Below are 15,393 nucleotides of genomic sequence, written 5' to 3'. Positions count from 1 at the left end.
ATATAATCACACGTCTTGCTTTGGGGCAGATTCCCAGGAGTGGGACTGATACATTGAAAGGGCTTATTTTTAATTTTTCTTGAACGGGGTACAATTTTAATAGATAACAGAATGCGTTCCAAAAAAGAAATTCTCAGTAGTGCTAGCACATTTGTTGTTTGCTATTTTGATGGTTACATAAAGAGATTTCCTCAGTATCACCTTAATTTTCCTTTTCCTGCCAAGGGTGAGTGCTGGTGCCTTTTCATGGTTTTTTGCTATTTGGATTGGCTCTTCTGAGACTTGCCTATTCAGTCTTTGCTCATTTTCTATTGTTTTTGTCTTTTTTTCTAATTCGTTTTTAAGACTTCTTTGTATATTAACTCTTTATCATGTGTAGCAAGTATATCTTCCTAATGTGTTACTGTCCGTTGACTTTTATCATACAGTTCTAATTTCTTTGGTGATCAAGTATATCTTTTATTAGTCTGAGCTTCTCCCTAAGTCTCTACCTCTAGATGACCCTGATAGTCGCCTATATTGTATTCTAGGTCTGTTTTATTGTTTAATTTTGGACTCTACCATTTGTCAGCTAATTTTTTTCCTTACTGCATCTACTTACATACGGGGAATCTATTTCCAGTCTCTATTCTGTAGCACTGTCTTTCCTACAACAAAATCACCTTCGTAACCGTGTCTTGTACGCTGTTCCCACTGTCTGAAAAGCAAGTTCCTCTTCAACCTCGTTCACACGTTTCCCCACTACTTTCAAAATTGTTTTTAAAATGATGTAATCAACCCCCAACCCAGTTGAGATTCTAATGGAAATGCAATGTATTTGTAAATTTTGGAATCGACTTGACATTGTTTTCTGCGTAAGATTACGTGTTCTTCCATGGGCTCAGATATTGCTTTGTTCTTTCAAAGACCATTTTATACCTTTTTTTTTTTTTTTTTAAGAAAACAGGAAGTCCCTTTTTACCTGCGGCGCGTCAACGGATCCGGTTCACGGGCGCGCGCCGGCCCCTCCCCCGTCCCTCGGTTCCGGGTTACCATGGGAATCGAGAATTGACGTCACTTAGGGCTTCCGCGCCGGACCCCCCGGGTCGACCATGAAGCAAAGGGCGGAGAGGCAGCGTTGCTCCGTTTACGCATGCGCGCTCCTGCTCCACTCCTTCCCGGCGGTAAATCTCGTTCAACCGGGGTACCGCCGCGACCTCTCGCTTAATCCCAGCGAAACTGCTCCCCGTGGGAGGGGAGTAGAAAAAGAATCGAACAAGAGACAGCCAATCCCATGACACTACGACGCAACTGAGAATGATTGACTCAACCACTTTCAACCAATGAGAAAGCCCTTTGCCCCTACGTCACAGAGTTTGCCCCACCCCATCCCCTCCTTTCTGGACTCCGAGCTCAGTTCGCGCAGTAACAAATGAAGTGCGCGCTGCGACACCTCCCAGCTCGCCAGGCTCGGCCGCCATTTCTTCGCTTGGCCTAACGGTCCGGCCAATCCCGGCGTGCATCGAGGAGGGCTAAGGCTCCACCAATCGGAGGCCGCTGATTTCGACCCCTTGCCTCGGCTCGGCCCAATCCAGGGCTCGGACCCATCGCCCCCGGCCCGCCCCCGCGGCGCCCTCTCTCCTCCCTCTTTGTGCGTCTCGCGCCGCCGCCGCCCGCCGCGTGAGAGGACGGGCTCCGCGCGCTCCGCGGCAGCGCAGTCAGGTCCCCTCCCCCGGGAAGGTTCGCGAAGAAGAAGCCGCCACCGCTGCCTAAAAGGAGCCGCCGGTGCCGGTCCCCGGGGGCGCCATGGCGACCGGAGCGAACGCCACGCCGCTGGGTAAGCTGGGCCCCCCCGGCCTCCCCCCCCTTTCCGGGCCCAAAGGGGGCTTCGAGCCGGGGCCACCGCCTGCTCCCGGGCCTGGGGCGGGGCTGCTGGTGCCCGGGCCGCCGCCGCCCCCGCCCGTGGGCTCGGTGGGGGCCCTGACCGCGGCCTTCCCCTTCGCGGCGCTCCCGCCGCCGCCCCCGCCGCCGCCCCCGCCTCCCCAGCAGCCGCCGCCGCCGCCGCCCTCCCCGGGCTCCTCGTACCCGCCGCCGCAGCCTCCCCCTCCGCCGCCGCTCTACCAGCGCGTGTCGCCGCCGCAGCCGCCGCCACCCCAGCCGCCCCGTCAGGACCAGCAGCCGGGCCCGGCCGGCGGCGGAGGAGGTGAGTCGGGCCGAGAGAGCGCGAGAGGCGTCGCGCGGACGGGCCCGGCCGCCTGAGGGGCGCGCGGCGGCGGCGACGGCGGCTGCACGCGGCAGGGGCGCGCGCGCACGGGGAGGCCCCGGGCGGAGGCGCCACGGGGCGCGCGGCCCGGTTCTCGGGCCCCGAGTGCGCACGCGCGGTGTAAGGGGTGGGGGGCGGGGAGAGCGGAGGGTTGCTGTGCGCAGGCGCAGTGTAGCGGCCGGGCTTTGTGGCCCGACTATAATCTGGCGGGGGTCTATGTTGCTTTCCAGACCCTGGTATAGGAGAGGGGTGTCGAGTGGGTTGATTTGGTGGACGGGGTGGTGGGTGTGCATGTCATGAGAGCGTGAAAGGGTCAACTGATGACGTGGAGTACCTCCTTCCTGGTTCTGGAGAAGTCCCAAAGGCAGAAAAGTAGCAGTATCTTTTCTTTCCATAGTAAGGCAAGGTTTTCACTACATTGAAAGGTAGAGGTCGAAAATCCTCAGCGTGTGGTTGGGTCTGATGCACTTTTGGGTGGAAGGAATTTTTTCCTAGTTTCCATTTATCTTAGAGAAGTCTGATATGCCTCACCTTAGCTGTTGGGGTTTCTCCCCGGGCAGTAGAACTGACTCGTGCGTACCAGATGTGCGTACCAGATGTGTAGGGAGTTTATGTATCGGAGGAGGAGGATTTGGCTGCTGTTGTATAGCTTTTTCTTTGTCAGACTTTTGATACTTCCTCTGGAAGTTCAGATGTTAAGTGTCTAGTGGGCCAGGAAAATGGAATCCTTATCTTGGCTAAATTTCTGAAGAAAAGAGTAATCTTGTAGAAGAACTGGGCTTTTTCACTTAGTAAAGCATAGTTTTGGTTGTGTTCTGGCCCTTTTAGAAAGGTGACTGGTGGGGAGTGGAGGTGAGAAGAATCCGCAGTTTCCCCAATCTTGCTTTACCAAGGTCTGTTCATTCAGTATACCTTGTCTCCCCTGGGGCTTTAAAAACATTTCTGGTTGATGTCACATGTCTGGAACTTGAGGCATTAAGATGTGTTTGCTTGTTTACATACTTCACAGTTTTTCTGGACACATAAATGTGAAATGTTACCTTTTTCGGATCCAGAGCCAGGTACTCTTGTGACAGCCATGTGTTTCTGATTTCTTGGGTTTGTGTTCATTTCTTCGCCATTTACATTTTAGGTCAAGTTCTCAGTTTCCCAGTCTCCCGAGGTTGTGTCTAGTATCATAAATACTTTAACTGCCTGTTGGTAGTTAGTTTGCTGGTTTATATTTGCATTTGATGGACTTTATCTGCCTTTAGACTTCCCAAGTAAGAAGCGGAAGAGGAGCCGCTGGAACCAAGATACAATGGAACAGAAGACGGTGATTCCGGGAATGCCTACAGTCATCCCCCCTGGACTTACTCGGGAACAAGAAAGAGCTTATATAGGTAAATACACGTTCTGCATCCGAATACGTTTTCAGATTGTTACGATTTATTCTGAGCAACATTTTATGTGTCGTAAGCCTGAGACCTTAAAGTCTTGTTCTTTTGAGATGGGGTATGGTCAGGTGTACTTTTCACGACTTGACATAACTCATCAGTTTTTACTCTGTAAGTCCTGCATTTGAAGCTCCTTGTTTTGGTCTGTTCGTAACAGCAGTGTTCTCCATGAGTGCCAGGAAGGTAGAGGGACCCACTTAGGAGTGAGGGTAGTCCCCAGTCCAGCACCCCACCCTGCCCTTTTCAGCTGCTGTTCATTGCCAGTCGGTGAGGTGAGTGTCTTCTGCCTCTCTGGACACGGCCCCAGTGGAGAACACTGCAGGTATTATAAACTAAGTACCTTTTTCACAGCATGGCCTTTCACTATTTCATATTCCTCCCTCCCCTTCATATGTGGTTTTTTACTTTTTATAGGTACTTTCTGAAAAGAGAAACTCAGTTTAATCAAAGAGTTGTCGTGAAAGTGTTGAACAGTGCACCCTTTTTTATCATTTTGTTGAATTTAACCTTTCCTTCAGCATCTTTTCTGGTTGGTCTTTGGAGAGCTGTCTTAAAACGAGGGCTCTTTTACTATTTACTATCAAAGAATTCTGCTGGGAAAGGGGTACTACTTGGATATGGAATGAGGTGGTAGGGTAAAAGATTTAACTGTTGGGAAATTTCAAGAATTAACAATAATTGTCCACAGTGTAAATGAAGTTAACCTCAAAATTACCTTTTTTTAAATACAAGGTTTTTAATGCAAGTTTCACCTTTATTCATGTATCTGCAGCTGTCTCCAAAAAGTTCACTTGATAAACATTTCCTACTAACCAAATAAACATCCCCTTTGGAGTAAATTAGGGCAAAGGCCGCCTAGGCCAATGAGGCTGTATCCTTCACAGATAAAAAGCTTCAAGGCTGCCATGCGTTATTCTTGAGGATTGTAATCTCTTACGTTTTTTAATTGCTGAGAGTTCTGAGGTGTTGGAATTGTTTATCTTGTTTTCACAGTACTAATATTTCTTCTTTCCCCACTGTTCAAATTTACTTCCACCCACCCCCTTGTCTCATTAGATCGGCCTGGGTCTTTACAACCTTGTGGAAATGTCCTTAGTGGAATGACATTCCAAGAACACAAGCAGACTTAGAAAAGGGGGAAAGACAGACTTACCCTCTACATCTCCAGTTCTCTTCCTGTGCAGGGAGTTAATGCACTGAGCGCTATAATCAAAAGTGGATGGGGCCAAAGCAGAGGCCAGTATAGATATTAGCTCCAAGAAAGATCACAAACTTTTGATTGAAGTGCCAGCTATATCCTCAGGTCAGACCCCACATCCCTACCGTTCAGTTAGGAGGGCTGCCTGCCTCCATGAAGCAGACTTCCACCTTGAATTCTTGAGCTTAATACTTGCCTGTCAAGTCAGAAATTTTCTGGCATAGAAGAGCTTAATGATCCACGTATCCTATCTTAATTCATCTTCTGTCTCTCATGGTACACACTGCTTTGTAATTGCCCCCAGTATCTTCTCTTGATATGAATGTGGGTTTTCAGTTCTTTGCAGTTGGAATGGGTATGTGGTATAGCCCTGTGGGATGTATTTAAAATCAGAAGGGTATCTTGGATTAGATATACATTAATCCTGTTCTGGAGCCAGCTCAACTTTAACCCAACCTAGTAAGACTTGCCCTTATTAGAGATGCCTGCTCACAACTCTCAGACGCTGCGAAGGTAAGAAACAGGTGGTTCTTCAGCTCGCTGAAGACTGTGGTCTGGCTCCACACATGCCATTATCTTGAGAAGTCACCCGGGTAACATTTCCCTGGAGTCATTGAACTTTTGTGAAACCCTCCTCTCTTTTTCACATACAGCCTCATTTTGTCAAGGTCTGAGGGCCACACACATTCTCCTTGACCTACACTTTCTGTTTTCTACATCCCCTACTTTTACTCCCCTCATGAGGAGCAAGTCTGAAAACAGACTTCTTAACGTCTCAGTTACTGGTTTATTAAGGTATATGGATTGTCACTTAAGAGCCGAATAAAAGCAACAGGTATTGGGAGATCCTTACTAATACGGATCTGGTTGTACAGAAGGAGTGTGTATAATAGGTTTTTTATGAGGTGTTGAATTGGTTATTAAATGTTTATGTGTTTAAGGAATTTTGAACCTGGTATCAATGAAAATGATCTTTGCTCAACTGGTATTTTTCCTTGTCCCATGTTAATTGGATTTCATTTTGGGCTATGCTTAATATTTAATGAAGAAAAATAAACTCTCAAGAGTCCTGCCCTCAAAGTAATTTGGTTGGGAACAGGGTATTGGTGATAACATACATGGTTTGCTCTGGGTGCCAATTGTATAGCAAGTCTTGGTGGGGAGGGAGAGGTGAAACACCTAATAATTGCTTTGATGTTAGCCTTAGTGAACAGTCTATACCGCTAACCCCTCTTCCAACAAACTGTTTGCTTCCTTAAGTGATAACCATTTTGAAGCGAAAAATACCTATAGATGTAAATGGACTCCTGCCGATAGGTGGTTGGGGGTTTTTGCCTCAATGTGTTCACTGATCAATCGTCCCTTTCAAAGTCTCCGAGTTCTTCATGCTTGTTGTTGAGATTTGAGATGTTTTTTGGTAACATTGTCTTTTTTCCATCCTTTTTTTTTCTTTCCTAACCTGGTTTCTTCCAGTGCAACTGCAGATAGAAGACCTGACTCGTAAACTGCGCACAGGAGACCTGGGCATCCCCCCTAACCCTGAGGACAGGTTGGGAAACAGTTTTAACCAGCTGACAGTAACGCTTTTACCTTTTTCTCAATACGTTTTACTGGTGGCAACATATTGTGTCAGTTCAATGAAATCCTAGTAAGACGACTGAAAATACTCTGACCATTCTGGGGCCTAGGGTTTAATTAGCAATCTATATGGTCAGTCGTCAGTTAGAAAATTGGAATGGAACTTAATTACTAGCAGAATAAAAAGTTACAGGAAAATGGACAACTTGGTTTCCAGTTGGTAAGCATGTAGATTTTAACCTGATTTACCCGCCCGTAGGGACAGTGAGGTGGCCCGTTAACCAGCCTTTTCAGTAACTGCTTTGGTCGAAAGCCCAGGGTGTAGAGCTTTTCTCACAGGTACACGGTGCAGGGATTAAGGATATTTTTGAGCATCACTGAATTTGAGTAGACCAGAAGCTCAGTCTGGTTAGCTCGTTGGCTGCAGTCTTCCTGCTCATGGTTTTGAGATGGTTTTAAAATAGATGAGATTTCTAACCAGCTTCCTTCACTGCCAGTGAATTTTCCGCCTTGGCCATTGCCTGGGGATATTGGGAGGGGCCAGAATATTCTCGCCTGTTTTGGGAAGGCTAGCAACCAACCCTATCTAAATCACGTTTATTTTTTAAGAGTGTGGTCTTCAAACAGCTGTGGTCACATCCTTTCAGTTTATAATTTCTCTCACCTTTGAAAAGTAAAAAGTCTGAGGGAAATGAACTTTTTAACCAGAAATTTTATTGGCTGGTTGAACTTCGAACAGCTAAAGTCTGGTCCATTTAATAGAAGGGCAGGCAGTATGCCTCCCTCTCTGTGAAATTGCTCTTAGTGCATGCAGCATAGTTGAAAACACTTCACTTTAAAAAGTAGTGTTTTTAGCTTTTATTACCCAATAAATGGCTTGTTAAATCAGGAAGATGATGTAATGGTTTTAGAAGCCACTCACTTATGCATCTTCTGCTGCCCTTTGCCAGGAAACAAATTAATCTCTCCATATGGGCTCTTCAGTTTTACTTAATGAAATTTATTATTTTTTATCTGTAGATTTTGGTTGGAGGGTTGTGTTGTGTTCTCTCTATATATATTTTTTATTTTTTTATTTTTTTCAAGATTTGCATTGTAGGTTGTAGACCACAACTGTTGAGTGCATTTTTTGGCCTTTTTCCCTTTAATAATATGTCTAACAGGTTACCAGGCAATTCCTCAAAAGGTTGAATTTTTAACCAAACCTTTGCTTCCTGGAGAAACGGGATTAGAGTTTAGTTGATCTATATGATGCCTATTTCAAGGGAAGAAGTCGGGCCAATCTAACCTCTAGAATACTAGCTCTTGCCTTTTCACATCCACAATTTGGGAAGAGATTAAACTGTTGTGAGGCTTTTAAGTGACCAATTTGGTACTGGTAAACCTTGTTTGGTTGGTTAGCCAGAAATGCTTAATTCTAGACAGTTATGGGGTGGGAATTAGAAATGTCAAGCATGTTAGAAATACAACCAGAGCAGTTTTTTTTTTCTCCCTTGTATTCAGTTTGAAAGAGGGCCTAATGCCTGATTGGTTTTGCTTTTGAGCCCAGGTTGGAGGGAACTGCATGAGTTTCTTACCTTACTAAGGTTATTTCCTAAGAAGGTGTATTTTCAATATTAAGCCACTATGCTATTTTGATGTTGCTTAAGTTGCACAGTTAAAAATGTTTTAAAAATCTCTTGTAGACTTAAATGTGTAAGATGATAGTCTAATGAGCTGGGGTATGTTTGCTTTTGTTCACTATTACTGGATTGTGTTAACAGTTTATATAAATGCTAGAAACGGAGGTGTCATTTAGCCGTCATTAGCCATGAACAAACCTGACCTTTTATTCCATCGTGTGTGTAACGTGGTATGACATGGTTCCCTTTAGGCTGAAGACAGTGGGAGCAGCCGAGTTCAGTCCTTGCTCTCCAACTAGGCAAGGTTCTCTCAACTAAACCAAGGGTATAGGAGTCTTGACTACTTTCAGGATGTTTTTTTAATAACCTGATCCACATGGTCTCTTCCCTTCTTGCAGCTGCTACTAAATTTTCATTCAGAATATCAAGCTATGGTCCTTTTTGTAATCTCAACTCAGAATTCTAGGAGTGTAACTTCTCTTTTTTTTATTACCGCAAAATCCAGCTGTGGTAAACTGACCATTTTATCATTACTATTTTTTACTTGTAGCAACAGCATTTTACTCCTTAAATAAATGAGAGAGAGAAAATCTGCTTTCTGGACTTGTAAACTCTGGTGGAGAATCCTAGGTTTTCCCCTTGCCGTTTGCAGGTCCAGACCCTAGACAAGTACTTGACCAAATCTGCATTTGCAGCCTCTAGCAGAAGCTGCTTTAGCACGTTAACGTTTTTCTCTACCCAGACTCCCCAACCTCGAACAGCCAGAAAACAGGTTGACTCCTGGGCCTTGGACACAGCCAGCCAGGCCATTGAAGGAAAAGCAGAGACGAAGCCTTGAACCATCTCTCTCCATTGTGGGGCCAAGTAGCTGCAGCAGCCTTGAGTCCCAGTTGCATTGGGTTAAAGAGCTCATACTTCCTATGTGGCAGGGGTGCAGACACTCTTCCTGATAGGGCACGAGCTCTGCAAGAGTTCACATTTTACCTAAACTTGGGGTTTCCGTGGTTCATAAAGTTGTAATATTGTACAGTTTTTTAAAATGAAAAATTCATACTTGGCAAGAAGACTCCAGAGGATGATACTGTCCTTGCCATTTACAGTCCAAAGATTTTCCCCTAGAAGGACAGACTTTTTTCTTCTCAGCACTTAGAAGCAAGACCTTTTGTTTTTTCTTTCTCTCACACACCGCAGTCCCCCTCATGCTAAGCCAGCTTTCATCTCCCCATTCCACACGATCTTGAGTAGCACACGTTACGGTCGGTTCCTCCGAAGAGTGTTGTGTTAGGGTCTGAGAGGCAGAGGGGCTGGGGAAGACTAATTTTAGCCCATGTGGGATGAGAAAAGTGAAGGCAGAGCAGTAATAGTGGTCTGTTTCCCACAGGTCCCCTTCCCCTGAGCCCATCTACAATAGCGAGGGGAAGCGGCTTAACACCCGCGAGTTCCGCACCCGCAAAAAGCTTGAAGAGGAGCGGCACAACCTCATCACGGAGATGGTTGCCCTCAACCCTGATTTCAAGCCGCCTGCAGATTACAAGTAAGCAGAAGGCCTAGGTTGTCCAGGCCAAGGGCATGTACAGGTCACGTGTGGTACTAATTTGGTACTAACGTCGCTCTTCTTATCCTCAAATCATGTATAGCTAATACACGGTAGCAGGGTTAGTTCTAGAAGAGCTGGGGATTATTTGTGTCCTCTCTCAGAAACATGCAGAGTCTATGAGTCTTTTCTTTTTTAGACCTCCAGCAACACGGGTGAGCGATAAAGTAATGATTCCACAAGATGAGTATCCAGAAATCAACTTTGTGGGGCTGCTGATTGGGCCCAGGTGAGTAACTGCTACCCTGTGGGTTACATGATTCCTTAGAAACTGAGACATCCCGGTCTGAGGCCCAGCTGGGTGCCGTTGATGGCTTACCTTCCTGCTTTTGGTGGGAGTTCACACTTTTCTGTGAGGAAAATCTCTTCAACCCCATTTTACTGCAGAGAACTCACATATTGAGGATTGGTGTGGCTGCCCTTAACTTAGAGATCGTGAAGCTCCTGGTGGGAAAATCTAACTCTCGCACTCACGGTTTCCTGCCAGCGTGATCAGAACTTGCCTGTCAAGTCTAACAACTCAATTTTTTCTGTCCCTGATAGAGGGAACACCTTGAAGAACATAGAGAAGGAGTGTAATGCCAAGATTATGATCCGGGGGAAGGGGTCTGTCAAAGAAGGGAAAGTTGGCCGCAAGGATGGCCAGATGCTGCCAGGAGAAGATGAGCCACTTCATGCCCTAGTTACCGCCAACACCATGGAGAATGTGAAGAAAGCTGTGGAACAGGTGAGGCAGCCAGAAAGGAAGCCTCTTTCTAGAAATCTATGGTGGCCCTAGAGCTTTACATAACTGTGCCCGTTGCATCTCCACTAGATAAGAAACATACTGAAGCAGGGTATTGAGACCCCTGAGGACCAGAATGATCTACGGAAGATGCAGCTTCGGGAGTTGGCTCGCTTGAATGGGACCCTTCGGGAAGATGATAATAGGTGTGTGATGGGCTTAGAGTGGAGAGAGTGTGCAAACCTGAAGAACCTGTGGGAGTAGGAAGCTTGGCCATAGCCCTTGAGATGACTTTCCCCCCCTCTTCCTGACAGGATCTTAAGACCCTGGCAGAGCTCGGAGACACGCAGCATTACCAATACCACAGTGTGTACCAAGTGTGGAGGGGCTGGACACATTGCTTCCGATTGCAAATTCCAAAGGTGAGAGCCTGGGGTTGTGGTTTCTTTATAGCCTGTGGTGTTCAAGACATTTCTTGAGCATGTTGGTTGGTTGCTGTTAACCTTTGGACCCGAGAGAAGCTTCCTTATGTGAATGTGGTCTGTAATGGTGTAATGTTAAAGCCCAGAATGATTAGAAGTATCTCGTGCGAGCACCTGTATTTTGTGGCGCGTCCTTGAGTTCAGGAAAACTAGAAATTTCCATCCTGAGTTACAAATGTTTCCACTGTGGCTCAGTATTAACTACCTTTTACTGCTTAGGATTGGTTTCAGAAGCCATCTGGATTTTTGACCATTTTTGATCCAGCACTTGATAGCAACATTTTTCTGGTTTTTTTCTCCTTTGGAAAACCTGGCAGGTGCTCTGGTCTTGCATAGACTTTCCTTGCCTCAAACTGGGAATGTAAGATTTGATTAAAGTTTGCTCTTGGGAAGAGCCTGTGCTTTCCTGGATCGTGTGGCTGGCTGGGTGCTCTCGGTCTTCTCTGTTGTGGCAGAAATCCACGTGGTCTCCCACATGCAGAGCTGGGTGCAGAACCGAGGACTTGATGAGACGATTTTGAGGAACGGTTAGAAAAGATGATTGAATTCCTCAAAACTCTGTCAGTTCTTCAGGATAGAACTTTCCTTGCTAATAACGAATTTTTCTTCCCTTCTCGCGCTCTCTTTCTCCGTGTCCCGTCCCGCCTTCAGGCCTGGTGACCCCCAGTCAGCTCAGGATAAAGCACGGATGGATAAAGAATATTTGTCCCTCATGGCTGAACTGGGCGAAGCACCTGTGCCGGCATCTGTGGGCTCCACCTCTGGGCCCGCCACCACGCCCCTGGCCAGCGCACCTCGGCCTGCTGCTCCCGCCAACAACCCACCTCCACCGGTGAGTTTCAGGGGCTGGTTCTTAGTGTCTGGCCCCCCCCATTCTCTTCCTCAGAGACTGGGGGCTCTGGCCAGGTGCTTCGGGTAGAGCACGTTGACAGACGTGGCTGGCAACATTGTTCTTCCGGGTGTCAGGATGTTTGGGGATCTTTCACTTTAGGAAGATCCTGTCCTTGTGTGTTTTCCGGTCCTCTTGGCAGAGCCGAAAGAACAGTGTTGCCAGCAGGGGGCGCAGGCAGGGACGTTGGCGGGAAACGCTCTCACGTAGTCTCTCATGTCCACCACCCAGAGCCGCCCACCCTGGATGAATTCGGGCCCTTCAGAGAGTCGGCCCTACCATGGCATGCACGGAGGTGGTCCTGGTGGGCCTGGAGGTGGCCCCCACAGCTTCCCACACCCATTACCCAGCCTGACAGGTGGGCATGGTGGACATCCCATGCAGCACAACCCTAACGGACCCCCACCCCCTTGGATGCAGCCGCCACCACCACCGATGAACCAGGGCCCCCACCCACCTGGGCATCACGGCCCTCCTCCAATGGGTAAGTAAGTGTCAGACCAGAAACCTTGGGGCTTTGGGATAAGCAAGGGTGACATCAGGTTGCTGTGAACCGGAAGCAGCTCCCACAGTGGCTGGGTATTGCACCAGGTCTTTTGCCAAGGTTGGGGCTTCAGAAGGAGCAAGATTTCATCCTGGTTTAGGAAGTGATTTCTGTGTGGGGTAGACACAGGCCTACCTCTCAAAGGCAAGGTTCCAGAACTGTTCTTAGAAGAGTAGTGGTTGCAAGCTGTGTGAAGCAAATAAACTGTCGGTGGGGGCATCTTCCCTGACCAGTTCAAATGTCCTGCTAAGTCCCTGCTCTTTCCTTCCATCAAGATCAGTACCTGGGAAGTACGCCTGTGGGCTCTGGGGTCTATCGCCTGCATCAAGGAAAAGGTAATGCGGCCTGTCATCTGCTCACTCCGGGGTGTGCCCTGGACCTGGGAGTGGGGTCTGTGTCCCCAGTCCCTCTTCTCCCCTGAGGCCTCACCCTTGCCTCCACCTACCTGCAGGTATGATGCCACCGCCGCCTATGGGCATGATGCCGCCGCCGCCGCCGCCTCCCAGTGGGCAGCCCCCGCCCCCTCCCTCTGGTCCTCTTCCCCCATGGCAGCAACAGCAGCAGCAGCCTCCGCCACCCCCTCCGCCCAGCAGCAGTATGGCTTCCAGTACCCCCTTGCCATGGCAGCAAAGTGAGTGGAATATTTTGGGCTCGTGGGGGTGGGTGGGACGGGGAGGTGGGGCTGAGAGGAGCAAGAGAACCTCACAGCTCACAGCGGCAGGCAGACACCCAGGGAGGAGATGCTGCTCTCTGCTGGGGGTGTAAGCAGAAAGGGCTTTGTGGCCCCTGGGGGTCTTGGGGAAGAGAGCTGATGTTTGGCGTGGTTGTGTCTGGGGAGCAGTTTGGGGGGACCTGGAGGGAACCTGCCATCGTAGGTAGAGTACCAGAAATCCAGGCTCTCACGGGCTGGGCTGTGTGAGCTGCCGGCTGCTGGCTGGCCCCGGGCCTGTGTGTAAGGCCGGGGTGGGGAGGGTGCCTGCATGCTGCGGAGAGGGATGTGATTGGGGCCTGAGAGACTGCAGGGATGGGACGGGCTGTGGGGAGAGTAGCTGTGGCCTTGAGGTTGAATGTGCCGTTCGGTGGTGGCGGCGGATGGGCGGAGGGATGTCAGAGCCGGTTCTTGTGTCTGGTACCTTCCCCTCAGCCCTTCCAGGGGCATTGGTGACAAAGGGCTTACTCTGCTAAGCCCAGAGACCTCGAGGCTGACCCCAGGGTAGTCCTGCCCACCCCTCCACTCCCCATCACCAGGACAGCCCCGCCCGCCCGCCCCCCACCACCGTACCGCATGCCAAGCAAGGAACAGGCGCCCCTCGCCCCCCCATCCCAAGGCAGCAGCCGCAGAGAGCCGCGGTGTGCCCCCGCGCGTGTGACCTTGGGCTTCTTTACCACCCCAGATACGACGACTACCACCACGAGCGCTGGCACAGGGTCCATCCCGCCATGGCAACAGCAGCAGGCGGCTGCCGCAGCTTCTCCAGGAGCCCCTCAGATGCAAGGCAACCCCACTATGGTGCCCCTGCCCCCCGGGGTCCAGCCGCCTCTGCCGCCCGGGGCCCCTCCCCCTCCGCCGCCTCCGCCGCCTGGTTCCGCCGGCATGATGTATGCCCCGCCCCCTCCTCCTCCGCCTCCCATGGACCCTTCTAACTTTGTCACCATGATGGGCATGGGGGTGGCGGGCATGCCGCCCTTCGGGATGCCTCCAGCTCCCCCACCGCCTCCACCACAGAACTAGACTCGGTTTTTTAAGAAAATATATATTATATAGAGAGAGAATTGGTCTCGTTTAAACACACGCCGAACCTCACCATATGGAGCCAGACATTGGGATGCACGCATGTGATTTGTGTGCACGCATGTGTGTGTGTGCACGCACCGGGCTGGGCCAAGCGACTGAGGACTCGCTTGGGAACGGGCAGGTGGTAGTAGGGGCGCCAGCTTGGGCTCTCCTGGCGCCCCGTAGCATCGAGTGTCTTCTTTGTCTTCTTTCTCTCCTCACCCAACTCCCTTTGCCTCTCCCCAAACCGGGCCGCCAGGATCCCTCCCCGCGGCGGCGATGGCCCGAGCCATGAGAGTGAGGACTTTCCGCGCCCATTGGTGACCCTTCCAGGCAGACAGCCTCAGCAGCGCCCCTGGTGGACAGGATGGTTCGGCAAAGCAGCCTGAGTTATTTTTGTGGACGGAATCGGAACACGCTGGCTCCATATCGTGACATTTTTATTAATTTTTTTCTTTTTCCTGTGTTATTTCCTATCTGTTCCTTTCTTCAGACTCCGTCCAAGGAGATGCTCTTCCCCGATCTTCCGCTGCAGTTAGATTCCTTTCCTTTTTCTCCATTCCTGTTCTCTTCCCAAGGAGAGGAGGGAGCAAATGGTTTTAGGCGCAAGCTTTGGCCATTAATGTCAGGTTATGGGGGGGGGTCCTTTGGTTCTAAGATTTTCAAGGTTGCCATGACCACCCCAGAGGTTTATTTTTATTTTTTATTTTTATTTTTGGTTAGTTTGACATTTTGTCTTTGCCATCTCTGTAGAGGAGTGGGTTAATTTTCAGGGCCGACATCCATCCTGGCACCCCTGCCAGTGCTGGGTGGGGCCACCCAAGACACTCTGGGCTTGTCTGCCACCCTGGAGAGTCCTCTTCATGCTCCCTGAGCACCTGAGCTGCCTCAGATTCCATTTGTTCCTTTCCTTCCTGGAAGGTTTCCTTTCAAATTTTATTTTAATCCCAAATGTCTGAATGTTCTGCAGTGTCTAGGGGTTTGAGCCCCTTGTTTTTCGTTCTACTTTTTTCTCCCCTTCCCTTTTCATGGAGTGATTATGTTGACAATGTATAATGCGCGTTCTCTTCACTGGTTTATCTGCAGAAATTTCTCTGGGCTTTTTTTTCGGTGTATGATTCAACACTGCGTTAAAGGGGGTTGGATGTTCCATTGAATAAAAGAGCAGTGTGGTTTTCTGGGTCTGTCTCTTCATGTTTTTTCCTCATTGAACACCCCCGTGCCCTCAGCAGCAGCTCCGAAGTTACCTCACCTGCCTGCTTCAGCCCCTGGCCCCAGCGTCCCGTTCTCTCTGGGGAGCCCCCGGGACG

At 49.3% G+C, this 15,393-nt stretch overlaps 1 protein-coding gene across 12 annotated transcripts; it reads left to right on the top strand.

The window, feature by feature from the left end:
• The first annotated feature begins 309 nt into the window (after positions 1–309).
• On the top strand, positions 310–15,261 carry SF1 (splicing factor 1). Of its 12 annotated transcripts, none has more exons than XM_026483318.4 (14): positions 310–1,816; positions 3,496–3,624; positions 6,350–6,425; positions 9,458–9,610; positions 9,810–9,899; positions 10,214–10,397; positions 10,485–10,600; positions 10,709–10,816; positions 11,528–11,708; positions 11,997–12,249; positions 12,585–12,644; positions 12,761–12,940; positions 13,704–13,908; positions 14,343–15,261. In XM_026483318.4, exons 1-14 carry the CDS (start codon positions 1,786–1,788, stop codon positions 14,470–14,472), a joined length of 1,896 nt encoding a protein of 631 aa, XP_026339103.1. In that variant the 5' UTR covers positions 310–1,785; the 3' UTR covers positions 14,473–15,261. The 12 variants fall into 12 exon arrangements, with proteins under 12 accessions (XP_026339103.1, XP_026339102.1, XP_044234405.1 ...); XM_026483317.4 differs by having other exon boundaries at positions 11,976–12,249; XM_044378470.3 differs by having other exon boundaries at positions 310–2,182; positions 11,976–12,249.
• Positions 15,262–15,393: the final 132 nt, after the last annotated feature.

This window comes from Ursus arctos, unplaced genomic scaffold (genome assembly GCF_023065955.2).
Source record: "Ursus arctos isolate Adak ecotype North America unplaced genomic scaffold, UrsArc2.0 scaffold_23, whole genome shotgun sequence".
NCBI lineage: Eukaryota > Metazoa > Chordata > Mammalia > Carnivora > Ursidae > Ursus > Ursus arctos.
The sequence above is the reverse complement of the archived record's forward strand: the minus strand, read 5'-3'. Positions and strand labels throughout refer to the sequence as shown.

Excerpts from the sequence above, each read along its gene's own strand:
- SF1 (XM_044378469.3), top strand. The coding sequence starts at position 1,786 with ATGGCGACCGGAGCGAACGCCACGCCGCTGGGTAAGCTGGGCCCCCCC. Across the intron at positions 9,611-9,809 it reads AAGCCGCCTGCAGATTACAA|ACCTCCAGCAACACGGGTGA; the intron begins GTAAGCAGAAGG and ends TTTCTTTTTTAG. Across the intron at positions 10,398-10,484 it reads TGAAGAAAGCTGTGGAACAG|ATAAGAAACATACTGAAGCA; the intron begins GTGAGGCAGCCA and ends CATCTCCACTAG.